We start from the raw sequence: 26,571 nt of genomic DNA, 5'->3' as shown, positions 1-26,571 counted from the left end.
CTAGAAATCTAGACGCACCCTAGCGGCAGCAAAATGTATTTTGCAGCCAGGCCAGTCTAGCAACTCTCCATTGACTTTCGAGCTGCAAAAACCTAAATTGGGTCAGGCCAATCACGTCGCGTATAGAGCAGGCGGGGCGGGCTTAACATATGACGGCAGAGTTGCGACGGTTACCTGGCTGCCATTTGAAAACAAAGAATGACGGCGGCTGCTGGCGAACAGTCTTTCGAATCGGCTTTGTCTGCGACTCTGGAGGACTTGGAGTTAAGTTTTTCTTTGAGAAAAGAGCAAAGAACGGCACTTAAGTCATTCTTAAAAAAAAGAAGATGTGTTCGTCGTTTTGCCAGCCAGATATGGCAAAAGTTGAATCTATCAACTAGCTGTCCTATTGCGTGCAGAGGGAATTTGAAAGACAGCCGTTTATCCCACCCCTCGGATTGAGCGTGTCTATGGTGAGTTTCCAGACCTAACATCTTGATGTAGGTCTGGCTTGCCAGGCTATCATACAGTACTACATTGTCTTGAATAAATAATTCAATAACAAATACATTTTTTAACAGTCACTTGTCGCCACCTAGTGGCAAAACAATGTAATCGATAAATGCGTTATTTTAAGCGCCAAGTTTCTATCAAATGCTGATTTACTCTATTTTGATCGCTACCGTAGACATCAGTTATATTTGAACTTTAAACTTTTATCCCAGTACTTCTATGATAATGTTAACTATTGTATCACAGAAATAATGATACTATTATGAGGTTTACAAGACCTTTTGTGAAGCTGTTTCATGACAACTCTCTCTGGGTCAGTGGCTGCGCCAACACAGATTTGAATTTTGCGATATGATTTTGTTGAAGGTTTAATAGACAGAGGAATTGGAAGAAGATCATGTGGGTGTTTGAATGGAGATCACAGTATTTTAAAGATGACTTATCTCTCTCTCAGCATATGAGTAGTTCGAGGGCTTTTCAGTGCATTCAGTCTCGCGTCGCTTCCACACGTCCTCTTGAAATGGATATTACGATACTCATATATAACGACACATTTCATCCTCTGTTGGAACAAGAGTGGCTAACTTCTGGCACCCTCGTCTATAAGCAAGGACAAAAATAAAGCAATTGAATTTGAATTCATATTGATTCTGGAATAAAAAAAAAATTATTTTAGAATCGTAAAAAAAAAGAAATCGCGATAGGTAGGTGAATAGACTTTTTCTCCCAGCCCTAATACACAAGATAATTTTTTCGAGGTTACGCCGTCATCCTTATGTCGTGATGTCTCGTGGCCACGACTTCATATTATATTGCGCGCGATGTTGCCTATAGAAAGCATTCAATTGAAGTTTATCAATAAATGATAAAAGAATATGTAAGAACATAAAATAATATAGGCCTACAAGAAAACATTTTTATCCATCCCATCTCACATCTCAATTCATTCACTGATCGTGTCTTTATTTATTTATTTATTTATTAAACCTAAATGAAATGAAATATGTTAAATTACCGTAAATTGAACTTCCCTTAAAATTCCAGTGCGCCAGAAATAATCAAAGTTTTATTGGTATGACTGCTGAGCATTTACAGTATTTACAAAACATAGGCTATATAGTGTCTATTAGATACTACATAACGTTAATTAAAGAAGACAAAAAAGAGAACAGTTTATGTATGGACAATTATGTATAATTAACAAAACTGAGATAATCAGTAAATGGATTGAAAAAACTTTACGATGAATATATATATATATATATATATATATATATATATATATATATATATATATATATATATAATATGCTATGTGTCTGTATATATTGTAGCCTAGCTTAAATATTCTATTTACATATAATAATAACAAATTAAGTTATTCAAACTTTATTTGAATGCTGTCCCGGGCACAAGGGGCACAAATGAAAAGTTTGAAACAGTGCAAAACACACTGAGTTTCAGACATTAAAGCAAAAGCGTTACAACACTCCCTGGTCTTTCCTGAGACAGAAGTTTCCAGTAAAAGTGCACAACATTTATAAGTCTGTCTGCTTTTTATTTTACTTAGTTTGAAAACCAGTTCAGTCCAGCAGAAGAGACCAAAACCAGAGTCCAGCTGTGTGTCTATGAAGAGTAACCAGTCTATGGATCCACCACACAATTTTAAGAGTGAAGACAAATGGCCTGACCTCAGGTATATAATTTCTATAAAAGTTATGCTTATAGTATTTGATTTTTATGAAATTGTTATTAATATACAGCAGTTTAATGGGTTATGATCCTGCAAGTTTCAGTCTGTTAATAATGATCATTGTGCTCTTGTGTAAAGCTCTATGTATTGTATTGTTAATACATTCACACATTGTAAAAGCTGTTGGTCTGTTACTCAGTTAATGACACAATTACATCAATATCAGTGTGTCTGATTCTTTACCCTCTTCATTTTGATTTAAGGTCAAATCTTCTATCCAGACCAGTTAAAAACAAAACTGTGAACAAGCCGGTGATTCAACCACGAGACTTTAATGAAAGCATGGATTCTGGTTTCAGGTAAAATGCAGGACTTTTGTTGTTGTTTAATTTTAGGTGCTGCAATTCACATCACACATCTCTCAAACACATGATTAATGATTGAAACATTTCAGAGACTTAAGACCCGTTCACACCAAGCATAACTATAAAGATAACTTTAACGATAACTATATGCGCCCACACCAACAAACGATAACAGTCTGTTTATTCTAAGGTGCGCGATGGGGTTTCAAAGTGTGTACAACGTCATTGAACATGTTTTTTGCTGTGTTTTCTTTCTTTGTTGCATTACACGGCTTTAACCAGCAGATGTCCTCAGCATGGTATGTTTTGAGTGAAGCTAGTGTAATCGATCTAATAATCTAAAGGTGATGATACACAGGGCAACTTTTTGAGCAATGTTGCTGGGGAAATCTTGCCGAGCAATTGTTGCTTGGGCACTTTCCCATTAAAAATAGGCAATAGGCATTTCTATCTAGATCATTTAGATCGGTTGTGGGCCCTGTGTCTCATCTGGTTGCCCGTTGACGGCAACATTGCCCAAAAAGTTGCCCTGTGTATCATCACCTTAACAGTGAATTTAGCTGATGTAGTCAATATAGTGGAATAAAAACAACACCTGGTCTTTTTCAACACAACTTCAAAGGAAGCAAAACAATGTTGTAGGGCTGTAGTCAACCAAAGAAATGCTTAGTCGACCAAAGTCCTGTCCTGCACAACGATTAGTCGACAAAAAAAAAAAAAAGACGCGATGTTTTGCATTTTGATTGAACATTTATTAAACAATTGTCATAGAGCATTTATAAAAACAACAACGAAAAAACGTTTTTATTTTTTTTTATTGACACCTGGGATCCCCTGCGAAACGGTTCTCATTCGCGCTTGAATAAGGCCAGCGACACACTGGCTGCTGGCGTGAGAGTCTCAGCTGCGTTGGGTGTCCGTTTTTATTTCGGCTCCCATGTTAATAGGTTGGAGTTTGCACACTGCCTGCGTGAGACGCGCGGCTCGAACCACGCGGAAAACGCGTGCATGCTAGAAGTGTTCTCTGGCTAGAGCGCAGAACAGCGGAGTTTGTATGGACCGAAGTGCATGCCTGAGCTTGTATTGCTGCTGTTGCTTTGACATTGTGGAAAATAGAATAATGGAAACAAAATGTATTAGACTTTTTACCCGTTGTTATCAATCTAAATTAATCTCGTTTTTAATTTAGGCTAACTTTAATTTTGTTTTTCTTTATTTAAATTTCGTTTTTTCTTTATTTAAATTTAGATTTCTTTAGGCCTATTTAAATTTCGTTTTTCTTTATTTAAATTTCGTTTTTCTTTATTTAAATTTCATTTTTTCTGTATTTAAATTTCGTTTTTTTTCTTTGTTTAAATTTCGTTTTTCTTTATTTAAATCTACCCTTTACTGTGTCAGTAATTTGTTAGTCAGAAAAATATTAGACTACCTTAAAAGTATTGCTTAAGTTAACAGACTGTGTGCGTTTTATATCACTAGTGCAGTGTCCGTTCTCGGAGAATATAGCCCTGCTCGCGTGAGGTGCGCCGCTTCCCGCTCGCGCTGTTCTGTAGTTTACTATTAATTCTGAACGTGTCGCGTCTCGCGTGTCTATCTATATTGCACCAAATGCGACACTGCACTCCCTTGTGAAGTCGATTGGATGAACGTTTCTCGAAATAATCAAAATGCAAACAGACAGACAGACACATAGAGATTACCCTTACTGAGCGCGAAGCAGCAGTGCAGCCAGCCACAGGTGTGGTTCCTGAGTGTTCTACGTGGTGCGCTAAACTGTAGCGCTGTTACAAAATAGCCTAAATTAAAGCATTTAAAGTTGGGGATAAAACTATAGGCTAATTATATTTAGAATACAGTAATATATAACTGCTTATAAAGGAATAAATATCAAGGAATAAATCAATGAAAATTTCTTTATTGGTGAAAAAAATAATGTTGCAACTACAATGTTGTCGAAACGAGCGCTGGAAACCTGAGGTAATAGCCTACTTCTCACCATTTATTCAGAGGGTATGAACGATTGTTTTCCATATCCATTTTGTTGAAAAGGGGCTTAACTTGTCAAACAGTGATGGACTTTTTTGGACCTCTGCGATTAACTCAGTATGTCGTCTGCCATTTTAAAAGCGCAAGACCTTTAAATTCGAGTGGATTCTGATTGGCTTTCAGTGTTTTATCGTTCGACAGCTGGAAAAAAATCATTCTGAAAGTGATCCCAACGATATCGTTCCTCATATCTTTATCGATATAGTTGTAGTGTGAACTCTGCTATTCTTAAATATGGAGAACGATTTTTATAACTATATCTTTATCGTTATCTTTATAGTTATCGTCCTTGGTGTGAATGGGTCTTAAATGATGTTCTGTGTCCCATAATACAGAAAACAAATAATTTTGTAATTTATGGTTATTTACTTCTCTAACTTGTGTAATAATGTGGTATTTTAATCTTACAGCCATGACTCTAAACCTGCTGAAGTCCTCAACACATTGAGATCAAATCTGAGACAGAAGTTTGAGTGTTTGTATGAGGGAATATCAAAGCAGGGAAACCCAACACTCCTGAATGAGATCTACACAGAGCTCTACATCACAGAGAGTGGAAGTGGAGAGATCAATAATGAGCATGAGGTGAGACAGATTGAGACACAGTCCAGGAGAGCAGAAACAGAGGACACACCGATCAAATGCAATAACATCTTTAGACCTTTACCTGGACAAGACAAACCCATCAGAACTGTGCTGACAAAGGGAGTCGCTGGCATTGGGAAAACAGTCTCTGTGCAGAAGTTCATTCTGGACTGGGCTGAAGGGAAAGAGAATCAGGACGTCCAGCTCATATTTCCACTCGCTTTCAGAGAGCTCAACTTGATGAAGGACAAAACACTCAGTCTTTCAGATCTTCTTCATCACTTTTTCCCAGAAACCAAAGAAATGGACATATCCAGTGATGAGTATAAAGTGTTGTTCATCTTTGATGGTCTAGATGAGTGTCGTCTGTCTCTGGATTTTCAGAGCAATGTGAGGTTGTGTGATGTGACTGAATCAGCCTCAGTGGACGAGCTGCTGACGAACATCAATGTGGGGAATCTGCTTCCCTCTGCTCTCATCTGGATCACCTCCAGACCAGCAGCAGCGGATCTCGTCCCCTCTGAGTGTGTCCATCGAGTGACAGAGGTACGAGGCTTCAGTGACACACAGAAGGAGGAATACTTCAGGAAGAGAATCAGTGATCAGAGTCTGGCCCACAGGATCATCTCACACCTGAAGTCCTCAAGGAGCCTCTTTATTATGTGTCACATCCCAGTGTTCTGCTGGATCTCAGCCACTGTTCTAGAGAAGATGTTGAGTGAAGCAGAGAGAGGAGAGATTCCCAAGACTCTCACTCAAATGTACACACACTTCCTGCTCATTCAGACCAACATCAAACATGAGAAGGACTATGAGAAGAAAGTGAAAGATGAAGACATGATCGTCAAACTGGGGAAACTGGCTTATCAGCAGCTTGTGAAAGGCAACCTGATCTTCTATGAGGAAGACCTGAGCGAGTGTGGCATTGATGTGACAGAAGCATCAGTTTACTCAGGATTGTGCACTCAGATCTTCAGAGAGGAGTTGGGCTTGTATCAGGGGAAAGTCTTCTGCTTTGTTCATCTGAGCATTCAGGAACATCTAGCAGCTCTATATGTGCATCTCTCCTTTATCAACAATAACATCAATGTGTTTGACCAGATTACCAAACCAACCAATGGAGACACAGTTTCCCTATCTGATCTCCATCGGAGAGCTGTGGATGAGGCTTTAGACAGTAAAAATGGCCATCTGGACCTTTTCCTTCGTTTCCTTCTGGGTCTGTCAGTGGAGTCTAATCAGAGTCTCTTACAAGAACTAAAGACACAGACAGCAAACCGCTCTCACAACAATGAGAAAACAGTTGACTATATTAAAGGAAAGATCAGTGAGAATCCCTCTCCAGATAAATACATCAATCTGTTCCACTGTCTGAATGAACTGGGTGATCTTTCTCTAGAGAACGAAGCTGAAACTCATACGTATGGAGGATTACGTTATGCGAAACTCTCCTCGTCTCAGTGGTCAGCTTTAGTGTTTGTGTTGTTGTCCTCAGAGGAGACACTGCAGAAGTTTATCCTGAAGAGATTAATTGGAGACAGAAATGCTCCGTAAGTAACACTGAGTTACAGTCTAAAACATTATGAACAAAGAGAAACTCAGAGATCAGAGGTGTTTAAATCACGGGGCACAGATTGATTTCTGGGATATTGTACATAATTTGCGGGTGTTTCTCAAACCGTGGCTGTGTCCTAGTAAGGCTGCATATCTCGACTGCCACGTCATCAAGCGCCTCTGAAGGCCGTGTAAGATTAATAAGGGAATTAGGATCAATATAACTCAAAGGGGATTGAATTAAAGTGAATAAGAACTGAATTAATATGCAAATTATTCAGAATTAATATTTAACACTTTATCAACTATTCGTCCACCGATAAGTTGAGATTAGGGTATTTTATCAATTCTGGACAGAATATTATCCCGTGGCCTATGGTAATAATATCATAACATTATGATCACTGATTATGAGCAAGGTAGCAAAATCTACAGTTTAAGGCAGTAACTTGTAAGCACAAAGCACATACGCTTGTATGTAAAATCAACCAAGACTTTATTGAACTACTTTATTGAACTAATATAAAAAACTAAACGAAAACACACAAATATGTATTCAAACAGTGACAGAGAAAAGTGATGTTATTAACGGAGGGTGAATGGAGTCCCAAATGTCTAGCGTTAGACACTATTTCTTTACCGCAACCTGAGAGAATCAATCTACTAGCACTTTAACCTCTGAGGTCGGCAAACGCGTTTTGCTGGATTTTCTTCACATAGTAGCACACTAAACTTTAATTACTCCGTCATTTATGGTCATACAGAAAAAAGAATTATGAAAAAAGAATCTGTGATATTTCTACTTTTGTATGTGTCCGCTTACAATCAAATCAAAACATTGTGCTTTTGTAAAATAAAGAAAATAGACAGGGTGTGCTTTCTGCCTCTCCGTCTCATGAACTATTTTTTTCTTGAGCACGTCTATAAACTGAAACAAAACTCAGCGAATACTTGTCACACATTTTTGAGCCATATATCTTTATAAACATTTAAGTGTGTACTTTTAAATGATCGGATTCAAACTGAAAACAAATATTCTCTGTTTAAGTAATTTGTATAAAATCAACAAGATGTCCAGTATCTCAAACCCTTGCTCGTTATTTTTTATTTGACCACACCCACACGCGCAAAAGAGATTGACATGCAAATCTCCACATGGAACGCGAACGCGCTCGTTACCTCAAAAACAAAGCACCAAAAAACTTAAGTCTCTGCTTTTTGTGGAGTTTGGAAGTCACACCATGAGCTTACATTGGATTTACCTCAGAAGAAGAAGAACGCGATTTGAAGACAAGAAAGAAGTAAGGTAAGAAATTCTTAATTATTAGTTTGTTATTGTTGCATAAACTTAACATTGCAGTTGAACTGTTGCTAGATATATGGTGAATATTATAATATTTAGACCCGTGTTTACTGTTACTGTGTTTGTGGATATCTGCTCAAACGTAGATATGTATAATATGGTAACCATAATGTTTCATATTTTGGAGCGTGCTGTGCATTTGAATGTTTGTGCGTTTGAATGTTTCATATTCAAATGCGCTGTGAGTTTTAAAAGCAAAACGCACCAAACATTAGGCTTCATGTTTTTACTTTAATCTCATTTCATATCATCATAACAAATGGAAACATTTGAAGTAACATAATAATCAATATATGTTTATCTGGCATAGCTGTTACTCTGAAATGTTGCTTTTGAAAGATTTATAGGCTGCTATAGGTTATTGATATTATTATTTTATGCAGCACTGCACGGAGCCTATGCCTACAAGGCACAACAAACCTGTTCATTATATATTGTTGGAAACATTTGTGTGTGTGTGTGTGTGTGTGTGTGTGTATTCTGTGAATTTTAAAAAGCAATTTTAACCAGAAAAATCTAAAATCTATACCTATACCCAAAATAGTGCAGCCCTATAGTTTCTCTTGATATCAGTATGTTCACATATTGTTTTTTTTGTTTTTTTACAGGGACCAGATGCTGCACTAATGAGTCCTGCTGACTTCAACATTCACATGAGTCTCTGTACATGAATATGGTAAAGTGAAAATCAAACACCTTGGAAATGAAAGGTATGTACAATGTTTTTAGGAATAGCACAAAGTCTCTGTCTTTGGGTCATTGTTTTCAATAATGTGATTTTTGTCATTTGTTGTGTATGCTTGGAATATGTTGTAAATAAATCCAAACAATCAAAAAGCCATTCTTTTTTAAATCTCCTCATTCTTTGTGCAAGGTTGCTCAGAATGACAGGGCCTGATAGCTCCTAATAGGGCCATTAGGGAGGGTCTTTGTCTTTCTCATATGTGAAAGGCTTACATATTAATGATGTGTTTACGCCTCCCGCATAAAGCTTTCTTACACAAAACACGTCTTACAAATTTTAAATCAATATATTGTCTTATCTGAATGTGCAGTCAGGATGATTTTCACATAGTTTTGGAGCAAATATTCTAGGCTACGTGATACAATTTTCAAAAGTCCTGTGAAGAAATAATCAGTATGGGTTTCATGGCCTTATTTCAGTGACTTTTTTTTTTTGTATTTTCACAAACCATGCATAAATGTCATTATCTCAAAACTACAAACTTTTACATACATGCTGCTGATATATTATTGTAGCAGAGTTTGTGCTAAATACAGTGTCAGACTTTAGCCATGAAAATGTCACAAGTAACAGAAATAAGCACAAATGTCAGAGCATGTCAGAACACCTCCAGGGCCAGAAAACACCTCAGACCCCAGAGGGTTAATCTTAGTTCGTTTTCTTAAGATTTGCACCAGTTCAGACAGAATTAGGAGATTGTGTACTTGCGTTTAGATGCTCCTGTGAGCGTGTGCGTTCCCTTCTGTGACGAAGTTGCTGGAGGGAATCTCTTCGGCGCTGATTGGCTGGCAGTCGGTCGATTGATGCGTTCCGGTTGGCTTTGCCGGGTGCCGCTTCGTGCGTGGGATTTCCTGGATTGCGGGTTGCTATGCAACAGAGTTTCCTCTGAGTCTGGAGGAGCTGCTGGAGCAACTCTGAGAGGGTTTTCTATGACGAAGTTCAACAAAGGATCTTACGGAAGAGTTGATGAGTTTTGAGTGAGCTCTTGGTGGTTTGAAGAGTATGTAAGCCTACACGCTGGACAATGGAAAGGTCAGCACAAACATAAGCAAGAGCAAAAGTCACTGCACAAGCAAGGCAAAAAGCAACTCATAGCTGCTTGTCATTGGGTTATAAGCGTTTCCATCCGACCCATCCTTCCGAATGTGACAGCCAATCAGATATTGTCTTGGGCGGGACCTACGCCCTGTTCTCCGGTTCTTGCATGTAATTAGCGCAATGTCCACGTGATCGCGTGTGCCCAAACTCCTGAGAGTTTAGTTAAACACTTTAATAAGCCAACTTAATAGTTTAAATATGGTGCATCCTGCACACATCTACTTTATATCAAAATTCTAGAAATCATTTACCCATCAAGTAGGTACCAAAATACATATATTTCCCATAGTTGAGGTGGAAGAAAATAAAGGTTTAGTTGTGATTAGTGTTTAACACACAAAATTAACTTGGGTAATATAAAGCATACATAATACAGAGGATACACATGTATGAGGCAACTTCTGGTGATTAGTTCCTATAACTGAGGTAGAAAACCTACGAATAGGCTGTAATAAAGGTTGAACACACAGAAAGATCTCCACAGGTTATATAAAACATACATGATACTTAAGATATATGTGAGGTAAATACTGGTGATCAATTCAGCTTATTGGAAGCAATTTTGAGACCGTTGTTTGTATTAAACCACAAGTGGGTTAATTTCAGTCTATTGGTTTTGGAGACAAAAGTCTCTGGAATTTACAGCTGCAGAAAGGAGGTGTCCATGGTTTAAGGTTTGTGGTGATTCCGGGCCATGGGAATGCCTTAGTTTCCTGATTAGGCTGTGGATTTATGCATTGGGGTCACCACAGGGTTTCTTGGCCATTTGGTCTTAAGTTTGGGGAACAAAGAGAAATCTTTTCCTGCTGTCCTGGCATCTCTGGTATGAGATTAGACAGGCACAAAAAGGGAAAGGGGGGTGACATCTCCTTTAGCCATCTCGGCACCATGGCTGTGTTTTATGACTTAATAATGGTTCGATGGGGAATCGTTCCGAACTGTGGAATGCAGTGTTGGGTTCATTTAATGAAATGGCCTGTTCACGGATAATCCTACAGCCATCTCAGTTTGAAGGATGTTTTGAAGATAGACTTCATTTTGTGTCTTTAATTCAGCTCATTTTGAAGGATGCATCAAGTGAATCCTTCGTGTACTTCAATCTCCCACAATCCTTTGCAAATTTTCCAGTTCATGTAAAAGAACTGATGGAAAAACGAGTCGGCACTGAGTTTATCTGAGTTCATTATGAAATGTAAGACACGAATAATGTATTCAGAGATGAAGGCATACATGTTATCTTTTGTTTCTGTGTAAATTAATCACTGAACACTAAACTGACAATAATGTAAGACACTGGGAGTCACAGACGGCTGTCATTCACTGTATTGCAAACAAAAGGGAAAAATAAACCAGAAAAATACTCAATTTATATATATATATATATATATATATATATATATATATATATATATATATAGGCAAAAACTGGTATCCACAGTATATGAAAGGGTTTGGGGTTTGCTCAAGGCACTACTGTAGCGCTCTTGCATCGACATGGTAAACAAGGACCAACTTCAGGTTTGGTTTATGTAGGCCAAACCCCGCCCCTTTTAGGGCCACACCATTTTCAGGTAAATATTACTTGAATTTCAATGACAGGTTTCAACAAATACAAATCCTTCATCTATTTGATAATCAATGATAATCCATTGCCAATTTCATTTATCCCAATAATAATAAACACATACCATTCACACATATTACACTTAACACATAATCTTTGCATTTAAATACACACACGAACACCTATTCACTCTAGACAATGGTTTCATCAGCTTGGTAAATAAGTACCGACTTCAGGTTTGGCCTTGGTTTATTTAGTCCAAACCCCGCCCCTTTTTGGGCCCACACAATTTTCAGGTACATATAACATTGAATACAAATACTTCATCTATTTGATAATCAATAATAATCCATTCCCAATCATTCATATATATATATATATATATATATATATATATATAAACACATAATCCATTCACAGATATTAAACTTATCACATAATCTTTGCATATAAATACACACACGAACACCTATTCACACTATACAATGGTTTCGTGTGGACCCGAGATGTGGATGAATGAGGTGTGTGTGTGTGTGTGTGTGTGTGTGTGTGTGTGTGTGTGTGTGTGTGTGTGTGTGTGTGTGTGTGTGTGTGTGTGTGTGTGCTGCTTCCCCAGCAGTGGCAGCTAATGTGACTTTATCACAATTATCTTACTTCTCATTTCAAAAACAACTTGTTTAACACAAAATACTTATTGATTCTTGAAAATATACGCATTTGACAGGACAAAAAAAATCTGATATGTCAAAATAGTGTTGTAGTGTAAATGTAGAGTAATAGACCTGCCACAGCAACATTGACAAGATAAAGAAAAAACAAATCTGTGTTGGCTGAATATGAGGCTTCTACAGTTATAGACCCTAAAACAACTTTCACATGTCCTTTATAAAGCAGTGTTTAATTAAAATAATAATTGATGGTATTTAGGAAGGTATAATGCATTATTTACTTATGTTATGAATTATTATTTTTATTGCTAGCATTAATAATTAACTTATTTATTTTTTGTTTTCAATTAGTGACACACACAATTCAGCAGATGAAGTTCTTCAGAAGCTGATGCCTGTGGTTACAGCAACTAGAACAGCTGTGTAAGTAACACTGAGATCAAGCATCACTGTTAAAACATAACATTTCTTACTTAAACATTATAAATGAATGGTTTAACAAAAAATATGAGTGTCACACTTCAGCTTTTAAACCCTCCACCTATCTGACCTGATTTGTGATCTACTTAACCGTTTTTTATGATATTTGTGTGAGAAATGTATCTTCAAATATATATATTTTAATGTATGTATGTAAACATTTATATTTAGACTTTTTATAATAATTTTAATTTAATTTAAATGTTAATACATTTATATTAAGGGAAAAAACAGATGTATTCAACGTATTCTAGGGCTGCACGATATGGGGAAAATGTCACATTGCGATAATTGAGGTCAATATTGCGATTGCGATATAATAAACAAATGGTTTCATGAGTCAGCTTGCTTGGTTCTCAAGGAAAATGCACACACAGATTAGTGATAATGCTGAAATGTTTTTTTCTCAACTAAAACTAGCAACAACAACTAAATGCACAGTGTTTCCAAATTAAAATATTTTTTACAAAATTAAATAATGACATCTTTGTATTACTGCAAACTTGTTCTTGTCTCAATGGTACAATAGTATAAAATAAATAGAACAATAAATAAGAACATTTGTATGCTCATGAAAATAAAATATTTTGAACATTCTGTCCAGACAAACAGGGACATTTAAAGGGGAAGTGAGTTTTTTACGACAGTGTTGTGAAATATATGGCCCACAGCTGTAGGGGGAGCTCGTTGAGAAAACATGCGACAACAAAAGTGAAAATCAGCGAAGAAATGGCTAGAGTTTCCAAGTTCCCCTTTAAGCAGGATGTATATTGTGATTGTCAAAACATTTGGTAACTAAACAGAAGTTTAGTGACTACATGTTTCAATGTTTACATGGTACAATGACTGGTAGGCTACTGTTTTTATTATAGCTTGACACACATTTCACAATTTCAGTTCAAAACATTTAACTATTCATAACACTATTAACTAGTAAAGAGTAAGAGATGTTTGGTTCACGACCACGATCTGTCACGTCACATTTACAAGAGCCAAAACGCTATTGTTTGAATTTCATAATAAATTTGACAGAATCTGAGAGCTGATGATTAATTTCCTATCATAAGTATCCTTCTCTGTCTAGTCGGTGTCAGTGTTCTCTTTGCTTCGCAACTCTTCTCTGCGTGAGAACATGTGTGTGTGGCGTGAGAGCGTGTGAAAAGTGTCGAATGCACGAGTCTCACGCTGAATGAGTGAGAGTTGGCAGCCCTGCTCTCTCTGCTCAGTGTCGGTTATCTTATAGACAAAGGCCTCGTTTACACTGCAGGTCTTGATGCCCAATTCTGATTTGTTGCCTATATCCGATTTTTTTGACTGTCTGTTTACACGTTCTTTAAATTGTGACCCATATCCGATTCATGTGTTTACACTTGCCATAGGCTACTATCTGAAACATATCGCGCATGCTTAAAGGGTTAAATTCTCTTGCACAAATAGACGAACACAAAATATGTTTCATGCTCTGCGATATGCAAAGTTGCCAAACACCACTTTTGAATAAGTAACAATGTCTATAAAACTCGTTAAAACTCCACGAATCACAAGCGTGTCGGTGAGAACACTCGTTAAAACAACATACACACACCCGAACTTGACTGCACATAACATATTTGACATTATTGATACTGCTTTCATTCGTAATGCAACGGACCGATCTACGGCACATAAATTAAGGGCTGTTCACTGTTATACAATAAAGAGCCTGCACAGCGACAAGAAATAGAAATTAACACACAAAAAAAAACTGCCTAGAGCCTGTAGCCTACTTACACAACACTGTGGAGTTGCGCTCAGGAGTAGAGCAGCTGTGAACAATTTTTTTTTTCTTTTTTGAGCGGCTGCGGACAAATTCTTTCTATGCACACACAATATTACATCACAATCTGCGCGTATGTTTTAAAAATATAATTGAACATGTAAATAGTCCTAGCACTTTTTTCAAATTTAAATAGCCCACTTAAAGTGTTTATTACAAATAAATTACTAATTGCTTAAAATGAATAAATGTAAATGAACAAAAATTTTCATTAAATTTACAATCATGTGAAAACACTTCCCGTGCCCCTCTCCACATTCCTCTCCTATGATGACAACGTTTCGTCGGGCCATCCGTCCCTTTGCAGATGTGCGTCGGGGTTTCTCTCGCCATTAAACCGCGGAGACGTTGCCTAATGCCTCAGAAAATCCGATCTGCCTGTTTACATGACAGTCGCATTGGCACATATCCGATTTATTTCCACATATGAATGAGGCCTGAAACCGATCTGGAAATATCCGAATGCATGCGTTTTTTTCCTGTTTACACTGTCAAAGAACACATCCGATCTGTGTCACATGTGAGCAAAAAATCGGAATTGGGTCACATTTCACTGGCAGTGTAAACGGGGCCAAAATATCGCCATATAACAGAGGTAGAATTGTTTCTGGCCACCAGATCAGTGTCTGTGTGCTCGGCATCATTTTCACCGGTTCTCCGCGCTGCACACCGGAGAGAGTCACGACGTGATCATACGCGCCACTGCCTAAACTGAAACAGACTGCTCTTCTTTTTATTAGCGATACAGAAAATGTGCAAACAGCTCTTAGAGAGAATGAGTTGCATGTCCACACATGCATTTATTTATTTCATAAAATCGCAGCATTTTGCTTCATATAATCATATAGGCTTGACATCGCGATTGCGATATGATTAATCGTGCAGCATTAATGTATTCCATTTTATCAGTTTTATAAAATCTTTCTTCCTCACAACGAGACATAATCTCTTAGAATAACAGTTAAACTTACTGATATATTGAATTAATTGTTTAAAATAGAGATATTGCACAACTTATACACACAATTAAGAAAAACAAAGATTTCTGTTTTGATCTGAGAGTGAAGAGTGTGTCATTGTTCTCTACAGGTTGTATGATTGTGGTGTCACAGATGAAGGTTGTGCTGGTTTGGCTTCAGCTCTGAGATCAAACCCCTCACACCTGAGAACACTGAATCTGTCTGAGAATAAACTAGGGGACTCAGGAGTGAAGCTGTTCTCTGCTGTACTGGAGAATCCTCAATGTAAACTGGAGATACTGTGGTAAGATCATCTCTACCATAAAGACTCGGAGTGAATAAGGATTAATATATACAGTATATACTGTATACAATATATATTTGGGGTAAACTCCATCTGGAGGTGAGGAATATTATAACTAAATGTCAAATTCCTTCAGTATTGAACTATCTAATTTACTACTTTCTCAATTACATTGACAAATTAATTTAATTAGGTTTCAAATATATGCATTTATAATGTATGTATACAAACATTTATATACTTTTTTATATTAATTGTAATTGAATTTAAATGTTAATACTTTTATATTTAGGGAAAAAACAGATATATTCAATGTATTTAATTTGATCAGTTTTATATAATCTTTCTCCCTCACATAGAGACATAATCTCTTAGAATAACAGTTAAACTTACTGATATAGTGAATTAATTGATTAAAAAAAGAGATATTACACAAATTATAAACACAATTAAGAAAAAAAGATTTCTACCAGGCGCTCTACCAATTAATTTGAGTCACTTTTAAGCCCCTTTCACACAGCGCTTTGAACCCAGGAAATTGCCGACAAATTGCCAGAGTGCCTTCTGTGTGAACGCAAACACGACCCAGGATCGATGCCGGGTTGGGGACCTAGTAACATTGCCGTGTTCAGTCCCGGAACGCGCTCTGTGTGAACAAAAGCCGTAATAATGCCTTGTCGTAGTGATGACACTGAAGCACGGGATCGTTCGCCAGCTGTGAAACGGTACGTAATGCGCAAGTTTATGATCAACTCAGAGAAAAAAATGCACAAGCGTGGTTTCTCAAAGCAAGCAAACTTAAGATGCTGCTGAGACATTAGGCTACAAGTCACATCGATGTCACGTGTCTTTACGGGATTTTTACGGGTTGTGTGTGAACGCACTCTCTGATTCCGGAAAATCACTGGCAGTGTGAATGAACCAAAATCAAACGAACTCGGGTCACTTTATCCGTGTATTTTCCGGAATCTATGTGTGAAAGGGGCTTTAGTGTTTAAAGGACGTTTAAAACTGGATGGCCAAAATCTTTTTAATGGTAAATGAGGAAAAAAAACTGAGGTTATTGTATTCGGCCACCCAAATAACTCCTCAAAAATTATATTAGATTCAAGTCCCTTGGCATCTTACTCGAAAAAAAATATTTTTAGGCTTTTTTAATTGACAATAACCTAAAAATGGATAAGCAAATTAACTATGTGATTCGGGCTTGTTTTTACAATCTGCGTTTATTAGCAAAAACTAAACCATTTTTGTCAAATAAAGATTTCGAAAGAGTAATCCATACCTTTATTTTATCACGGCTTTTGTAACTCTCTGAATTGTGGCATCACCACTGGTAATCAAATCTTTGTCTCGATTACAATCGGTGCAAAATGCCATGCCGAGGCTTTTAATGAGGGTAGGCAAGGCAAGTTTATTTATATAGCACATTTCATACACAATGGCAATTCAAAGTGCTTTACATAGAATAAATTAAAATAATAAAAAGAAATAAGAATAATTAAAAAAATACAAAAATACAAAATACAGTAAAGTACAAACAGTCGGACGAACAGCGGCACAGTGCTCATTCAGTAAATGCATAGCTAAACAGATGTGGTTTGAGTCTGGATTTGAATGTCCAGGAGATGTGCTCCTACTCCAGGAGTAGGAGCACATCTGATCTCCTCTGGAAGCTGGTTTCAGCTGCGACTGGCATAATAGCTAAAAGCGGACTCGCCATGTTTAGAGTGAACCCTTGGTATTTCTAGCTGATATGATCCTAATGATCTGAGTGATCTGTTGGGCTTATATTCAGTGAGCATATCTGCAATGTGTTGTGGTCCTAGGCCATTGAATGATTTATATACCAGTAATAATACTTTAAAATCAATCCTAAATCTAACTGGGAGCCATTGTAAAGACCTGAGGACTGGTGTGATATGTTCATATTTTCTGGTTCTGCTCAGAATCCTGGCGGCAGCGTTCTGTATGAGCTGCAACTGTCTTATGGTGTTTTTGGGAAGGCCAGTGAGGAGTCCATTACAATAATCCACCCTGCTGGTGATGAAAGTATGCACAAGTTTCTCTAAGTCTTGTCTGGAAACAAAGCATCTAATTCTTGCAATATTTTTCAGATGATAGTATGCTGATTTAGTTATTGCTTTGACATGACTACTGAAATTAAGGTGACTCTAGTGTCACACCAAGATTCCTTACTTGATTTTTAGTTGTTAGACCCCTAGAGTGAAGGTATGCGTTCACCTTGAGAACTTCATATTTGTTTCCAAACGCAATGACTTCAGTTTTGTCTTTGTTTAATTGAAGAAAGTTTTGACACATCCAACTGTTGACCTCGTCAATGCATTGGCAAAAGGAGTCAATGGGGCTGTAATCGTTAGGCGATAGGGCTAAGTAGATCTGTGTGTCGTCTGCATAGCGGTGGGAAGAGATTTGGTTCTTTCTCATTATTTGGCTCATTGGGAGCATATACAGGTTGAACAGGAGTGGTGCAAGAATTGAGCCTTGAGGGACTCCGCATGTCATGGATGTCCACTGAGACTTATGGTTTCCTATACTCGCATAATAACCTCTCCCATCTAAGTATGACCTGAACCATTTTAGAACTATCCCAGAAAGCCCCACTCTGTTTTCCAGCCTGTCAAGAAGTATGTTATGATCGACAGTATCAAATGCAGCACTGAGGTCAAGTAGTACCAGCACTGATAATTTGCCTGTATCAGTATTTAAGCGAATATCATTTATTATCTTTATGAGCGCTGTCTCTGTGCTGTGGTGCGGTCGGAAACCAGATTGAAAATTGTCAAAGTATCCATTCGAGCATAAGAATTTGTTCAGCTGATTGAAGACAACTTTTTCAATGATCTTGCCTATGAAAGGAAGATTTGAGATCGGCCTATAGTTAATATGGTCTTATCCAGATTGCTCTTTTTCAGGAGGGGCTTGACAACTGCAGTTTTCAGGGAGTTTAGAAAACTCCCAGAGAGAAGTGAGGCATTTACCACTTCTAGAAGATCTGCTTCTAAACTGTTTAACACACTTTTGAAAAAAGATGTGGGAAGTGCGTCAAGGGTGCAGGTTGATGTTTTAAGGTGCTATACGGTTTCTTCCAAAATTTTGCCATCAATTTCTTTGAAATCAGACAAATCATAACTACTTTCTCAGGTGGTCTGATCTGACTGACCTCAGAGCAACTCAAGGATGTGCTGATCACCTTTCTGATATTATTGATTTTCTCAGAGAAGAAAGAAGCAAACTCACTGCACTTGTTGTCTGAGAGCATTTCACTGGGAATCTGGCTTGGGGGGTTTGTCAGTCTCTCTACAGTAGCAAAAAGAGTGCGTGTGTTGCTTAAATTGCTGTTTATAATATTTGAGAAGAAAGTCTGTCTAGCTTTGCCTAGTTCCATATTGAAAGCATGAAGGCTGTCTTTGTAGATGTTATAATGGACTACAAGTTTTGTCTTCCGCCACATGCGCTCTGCTTTTCTGCATTGTCTTTTCATAATTTGCACTGCTGTTGAGTTTCTCCAAGGTGCTTTTAGTCTGCCACTCTTCTTCCTGACTTTAACCCTCTGGGGTCTGAGGGGTTTTTGGGGTCCTTGAGATGTTCTGACATGCCCTGACATTTGTGCTTTTTTCAGTTGCTTATAAACATATTAATGGCAAAGGTGTAAATTCGCTCTATTTAGCACAAACAGGGCTACCATAATATGTGAACAACTTGCATGTACATGTTTGTATTTTTGATAGAATGTTTATGCATGGTTTTTTAAAAAACAAAAAAAATAAAGTTTCTGAAATAAGGCCATAAAACACATTCTAAATATATGTAAATAAGACTTTTGACTAATGGATGTCATTGCCTAGAATTTTTTTCTTCAAAATTATGTGAAAATCATCCTGCCTAATCATTCACATAACACAATACATTGATTTAAATCTTGTAAAACACTTTTTGTTTGGAAAGGCCATATGCGGGTGGGCGTGATTCACACCTTAGGAGTCAATGGGGCCCGCATAATGAGGCTGCATAGGTAATGAGCCTTTCATTCAGGTGTGTGACTGAGCCACAAGAATGCAAGGACAATATATAACTGGTTTGTTGTTTTTTCCCCAAATTTTGCTTGCAAATTGTACAATATCCAAGGTAAACATTTCTAGTAATTGTGCAGTTAATTGTTCTCATACTGTATTTTCAGATTTGGAATATATTCTCTTCCCAAATGTGTCACTAATAAAGCATAATATAATTATTTAAAGAGAAGGCTTATAATGACCTTTTAAGATTTTGTTTACATCTATCCTTATATATATATTACGGTTATACAATTACAACAACATTTAAAATTGTAACAATATTTCCAGAGTAATCTATCTTTGTATTCGCGATTCATATTAAAACAGTATTTTTGCCAGCTGTAGTAGCTCCACAACAGCGCGCATCTTTGCGTTCATTCATTCCGATTAGAACAAAGCAAACAGAACTGACCTAATTCCTCAGCGGGATCCGTTTGCTCCTCGAAATGATACTTCCAGAACTTCTGAGGTAAATTTTTGCAGGATTATTATCAAGATAGTATTATTCCTCACAGCATCATAAAGTACATAAGTCTGAAAGTGAACTCGCGGTGTGTGTTATCCAGCTGATGTGGGCGTTTCACAGGTTTGTTTGGATCGCCTTACATTTGCGTTTGAATAGTGCGCGCTCTCCGTGGGCGGAGCACATTAAAACTTAATTAGCTGAGATGAGAAAGACTGACATCTCTATCTTTGCATACATATTACATAAACTGTGAATATTTGTTTTTTATAAAAATTACTTCATTTAAAAGAAGAGAATTCAAGCTTCATGCCTGTATGTCTGTATGTCTGTTTGACTGAGTATTCGCTGAGTTATGGTTCATTTTCGGACGCGTTTCAGAATGGACTACACTGACAGAGAGGAGGCAGAACTCGCTTCGTGTTTATTTTTCTTTATTTGGCAAAAAGCACAACACTTTGTTTTTATTGTGAGTATACACAAAAATAATACACATTTAACAGAATCTATTGATGTATGAAACTCCAATGGAAAATCAAAGTCAACTGAGTATTTATGAGTTTCTTTTACACTGCTAAAAAAAAAGCGAGCTGGTATCGCCAGCGATACCACCGACCTCAGGGGGTTAACAGGAGCAATATCATCAATAACACTTTTAACTTTTGAGTTAAAAGAATCAAGGAGAAAATCAACAGAGTCTGCAGATATGCTTGGTGTTAAGGATATAGCCTTCATAAATAGTACACTAGTGTTCTCATTTAAGCATCTCTTCTTGACAGACACAGCTCTAGCTTCAGTAGCAGGAGAGATCAGTATATCAAAGAAAATACAGAAATGATCAGACAGTGCTATATCCTTAATAACAATCGATGAAATGTTTAGACCCTTACTGATAAGTAAATCTAGAGTGTGTCCGCGATTGTGTGTGGGTCCATGTACATGCTTATGGAAGCATATGGGTAGCAATATTCAATTTGAAATGTAATATGCAAAATGACAATGCAATATGTAAAATGGCAATGCATTTCTGTATTTAAATTTTAATTTTCCAATACATTTGTGCAACATTTGGTGCAAAATGAAAATTAAAATTCAATTATAAAATTTACATTTGCCATTTCATACACTAGTTTTAATATGTAATTTGAATCCATATTTTAACGCTTTATAAGTTGCGAAATTAAAATTAAAATGCATTACAGAAATGATTAGATATGTTTAACACGTTCAAGCAAAAACCGTAGCAAAATTGTAATTTAAATGTTTTTTTTTCTTAATTGCATTTACACTCACAGTTAAGACACTTGCGATTGCATTTCCATCAAGTGTCCCGCAATGAATGTAGCAAAATTCAATGTGCAATTAAAATGCATTCTGAGCCAATCACGTGTCTGTCCCGCCCTGTCAATCACTGCGTGAAGTTGGCCCCGCCTCCAGCCAAATGCAAAACGTCGGCTCAATCGTTTTTACTTCGTTTGTGCTGTCATTTTGTTTGTTTGTGCAGCTTCTGTTTTTTAGATAGTAAAAGATTATTTATAGGTCATTCTGAGGTCACTCAGCCCCCTACTGCTCCACATTCACCCAAAATAGTCTCGTTTGTTTGTGCCGGTTAAAGTTTCGTGGGCTTCTTCGTTGTTTCAAATATAATGTTTATTACCCTGAATTATAGACGATGATGTCACCAGCCCTCGACCTGCTCCACATGCAGGCTAGGTCGATGAATTTGACTCGTCAGATTCCGTGACCATGTACATATGTATTAATAATACCTTATCAATATAAAATGGAAAGGGAATCGCATGTCTGCCTCATATTTTATGATTATACAGCTGAATAAAGAGAGATGGTCAGTCACACATCACATTCGCCACTTGATTGAACATTACATGTGATCACAGACTATGCATTTGTAAGGAAAAACTATATGACCTCCAACATTATTTGGTATTACAGTTAATAGTAGGCTAATAAGAATAAAGATAAGCATGTATCAGACAATGATAATATTTTATACAAAACGAAACCATCAACACAGTCCAGCATCAGACAACAACTGCTCAGCATAATGTTGACGCTTGATAAGGCAGAACATTCTCCCAGACCCAGACGGTCCAACATCGTACTGGTTCTATCCCCTGCAGGCACGTAATAATCTTCGAAAACACTACCATTTCTCTGTCCACGCTCCACTTCATCTGCTAGTGAATTTAACGCTCGTATCAGCTCTGCCGCCGCCGTGTTTCCTTTCAACCTTTTAACACCTCAAAATACGCACCATAGTGGCGTATGTTTACCTGTTGCCAAGCCCCGCCTTCACGCAGTGATTGACAGGGTGGGACGGGCACGTGATCGGCTCAGAATGCATTTTCATTGCACATTGAATTTTGCTACATTCATTGCGGGACACTTGATGGAAATGCAATCGCAAGTGTCTTAACTGTGAGTGTAAATGCAATTAGGAAAAAATAACATTTAAATTACAATTTTGCTACAGTTTTTGCTTGAACGTGTTAAACATATCTAATCACCTGTAATGCATTTTAATTTTAATTTTGCAACTTATAAAGTGTTAAAAATTTATTCAATTTACATATTAAAACTAGTGTATGAAATGGCAAATGTAAATTACATAATTTCATTTTCATTTTCATTTTGCACCAAATGTTGCACAAATGTATTGGAAAATTTAAATTTAAATACAGAAATGCATTGCCATTTTACATATTGCATTGCCATTTTGCATATTACATTTCAAATTGAATATTGCTACCCATATGCTTCCATACATGCTGAGTCAGATCAAAAGCTTTTAAAACAGTTGTGATTTATTTTGCCATATTGTTTTCTGCACTATCTATGTGAATGTTAAAATCTCCAGCAATGGCAAAACAGTCAAACTCTGAGGTAATTGTTGATAACAGTTCTGTAAAGTCCTCAGCAAAGGCTGGAGAGTATTTTGGAGGCCTGTAAATAATGATAAGTAAAATGCGTGGAGCACCTTTTAACACAGTACCCAGATATTTGAAAGACGGGTAATTCCCAAATGATATTTGCTTACATTGATAAATATCTTTAAAAAGAGCAGCTAGACCCCCTCTTCACTTAACAGCTCTGCAGACACTCATAAATGTAAAGTTAGGAGGGGCTGTTTCATTGAGGACTGTTGCACTGCAGCTGTCTTCTAGCCAGGTTTCATTTAGAAGCATAAAATCCAGGTTGTTTGTGGTTATTAAGTCGTTGACTAGAAGTGATTTATTTTTAAGTGAGCGGATGTTTAAAAGTGCTAACTTAACAGTCTTACTTTTTGTCACAGCAATCTTAGTTTGAAATGTAATAGGCACCAGATTAGTTGGGTTTGCTGTACTGCTATTGAAGGCCTTAGACTTTCTATCTTGTAATAGAACAGCAATAGAGAAAGATACAGGCACACTGGGTTCCCGCTTGTTCTGTAAACATTTGAGAAAGTTACTGTTATCATAGCAGGGACCCGACACATATCACTGAGAGCTGGTATCAGTTGTTTTTGGTTCACCTCGAGCAGATGGAGGAGGGTGTGGGCCCTGGTGTTTTGGCAGAGGCCAAAGAGCTCTCACAGGAGGGGGAGGGCGAGCTTGGCGCGCAGGCTTTGGTGGTTGAGGTGCCTGCTGTTTTTTGGTTGGTATCTGGGGGCTTGCAGCAAAAGAGTGGGATAGTTTGGTTCCAGCATGCACCAGTTCTTCCATTTTCTGGTGAGAAACACAGAAGTGGGGATGTTGGAGAGAGGGATAACGTGTCTGGTGAAAGGGGCTGTTGCTCAGGTGTTATCGGAGGCTGTGATATGCTGTCCTGGCTTCCCTGGCTGTTTTCCATGAAATCGTTCTTGGGTGCTGAATCTTGGAGCATTTATAATATGTGTGTCTGTTTATATCAGAAGTTGTTGCTTGTGGAAGGCAGCACGTAGTTGTGTCCCTGCTGCTAATGTTTCTGATTATGGAGTCCCCCACTATCAGAGTCCTGGGCTCGGCTGCACTCTGAGCTGAATGCCGCTGTCTGCTCGACCTTGAGCGCCAGTTAGCATCAGTGTTAGCTACTGGCTGATTCAGTCTGTGTTCGATCACATTCATCACATTTGGGGATTCCTCATTTACATTCATTAGTACTTCAAATCTGTTTTCAAGATGTATAGGTGGTGGTAGGAGATCAGTGTATGTAATCATTGTCAGAGCTGTATCTGGGGTAGAGGATGCTACTGCGGTAATATGTGAGGCTCGTGACAATCTGATGTCTCGAGTGCCTTTGGGTCTCGCTCCCTGTTTGTGCCATCGATTTGTAAGTCGATCGACTTGTTTCTCTACCTGTCGAGGAGCACTAGTTTCATGGGACTCACCGGTATGCTGAGGGTGTTCATGACGAAGCTCTGTGTTCCGTCTGGTTTAGTAGTCCCGTAAGTAACTTTGTTTCAAGAAATTCAATCCTTTCTAAAAGTCTGTGGCAGTTAGTGCAGCAAGTACATTCTTGAACCAGAAGAGACATTTTCTCTCTTATCCTTATGAGTGTAGGCAGCTGTGTTTTCCTTTCCCCGGAATGTAAGCTGGTCGGGTAAAAGAATTCTGCGTTTTTGTAGTAATCCAAACTTTGTTGTATGAGCACTGTGCTGATTTGCTGAAGTTAAAATTTGGTGATAAAAGGAAATAAAATATAAAAATATAGGAGATAAAATGTAAAAGCGATAGAGCAAAGCGCGGAGCAGTAAGCTAGAGCGTCCGAACAGTAGCTGAGCAGGAAGTGTCAAGCAGGAAGTGTAAAGAAACACAAATCAATTACACCTGTTCTAGTGTCTCTAAATTGGCTCTCGGTCCATTTTAGAATTAGATATGAAATATTATTGTTTGTATATAAATCGTTAACTAACCAGGCCCCACCATATTTGGCAAACCTTTTAACCCCATATAACCCTTCTAGAACATTACGCTCAGAGAATCATAAACTAATTTTTTTTTTTTTTTTATTTATTTTTTTTTTTTTTTTAGTTCCACAATTTCACACATTGCATATGTTGCTACATGTTGGGAGTAGCATATTACAAAGGTGACAAGTTACAAAATATATTACTTTTTCAGCAGCCAAGGACTACTACTATAGTACACACCACGGTTCATGTAACCTACCCAACAACTGATCAGAAAAAAACAAAACAAAAAAAACAATAGTGTTCTATTGTGAAAAAATGGACTCCCAAGAAGCAATAGCTTATAAATAGGGGTCCATCCCACCACCAACACCACCCCACCCACCTGGTAAGGATTATGTGAGTGGTCCAACTTCAGATGCCAGGACAACCATTCTTTAAATTGTGGGTATTTAAAATACAGTTACCTTAAGCAGACAAAAAATGACAGTCACGATACCTTTGTACCTTAATTTGAAATGATCCATGTACCAAGAGAAAGGGGTTTAACCCTCTGAGGTCGACAAACGCGCGGCTTATTTGCTGGATTTTCTCCACATTGTAGCACTATAAACTTAAATTACTCTGTCATTTATGGTCATACAGAAAAAAGAAATATAAAAAAAGAATCTGTGATATTTCTACTTTTGTATGTGTCCACTTACAATCAAATCAAAACATTGTGCTTTTGTAAAATAAAGAAAATAAACAGGGTGTGCGTTCTGCCTCTCTATCGCGGTGAACTTTTTTTTCTTGAGCACGTCTATAAACTGAAACAAAACTCAGCGAATACTTGTCACACATTTATGAGCCATATACCTTTATAAACATTTAAGTGTGTACTTTTAAATGATCGGATTCAAACTGAAAACAAATATTCTCTGTTTAAGTAATTTGTATAAAACCAACAAGATGTCCAGCTTCTCAAACGCTTGCTCATTATTTTTTTAATTTACCACGCCCACTCGCGCAAAAGAGATTCACATGCAAATCTCCACATGGAACGCGATCGCGCTCATTAGGCCTACCTCAAAAACAAAACACCAAAACACTTTACAAGTCTCTGCTTTTAGACGCGTCTGAGCTTACATTGGATTTACATCAGAAGAAGAAGAACGTGATTTGAAGACAAGAAAGATGTAAGGTAAGAAATTCTTACATATTCGTTTGCTATTGTTGCATAAATTTCACATTGCAGTTGAACTGTTGCTAGATATATGGTGAATATTATAATATTTAGACCCGTGTTTACTGTTACTGTGTTTGTGGATATCTGCTCAAACGTAGATATGTATATGGTAACCATAATGTTTTATATTTGAGCGTGATCGCCCTTGAATGTATCATATTTTGCAGCGCGATCGCGTTTG

At 37.4% G+C, this 26,571-nt stretch overlaps 1 protein-coding gene across 3 annotated transcripts in view; it reads left to right on the top strand.

Annotated features, from left to right (window-relative positions):
• LOC311091370 (NACHT, LRR and PYD domains-containing protein 3-like) overlaps positions 1-26,571 on the top strand; it is a 145,013-nt gene that overhangs the window by 37,225 nt on the left and 81,217 nt on the right. Inside the window, exons 3-7 of one of the 3 annotated variants that reach the window (XM_084127300.1) lie at positions 2,063-2,188; positions 2,449-2,544; positions 5,007-6,731; positions 12,525-12,596; positions 15,559-15,732. In XM_084127300.1, coding sequence (XP_083983426.1) covers positions 2,063-2,188; positions 2,449-2,544; positions 5,007-6,731; positions 12,525-12,596; positions 15,559-15,732 — 2,193 coding nt within the window. The remainder of the gene's footprint in view (positions 1-2,062; positions 2,189-2,448; positions 2,545-5,006; positions 6,732-12,524; positions 12,597-15,558; positions 15,733-26,571) is intronic. The other 2 variants (XM_084127301.1, XM_084127302.1) reach the window with 2 other exon arrangements.

Source organism: Abramis brama (assembly GCF_963993115.1).
Source record: "Abramis brama genome assembly, chromosome: 10".
Lineage (NCBI taxonomy): Eukaryota > Metazoa > Chordata > Actinopteri > Cypriniformes > Leuciscidae > Abramis > Abramis brama.
The sequence above is the reverse complement of the archived record's forward strand: the minus strand, read 5'-3'. Positions and strand labels throughout refer to the sequence as shown.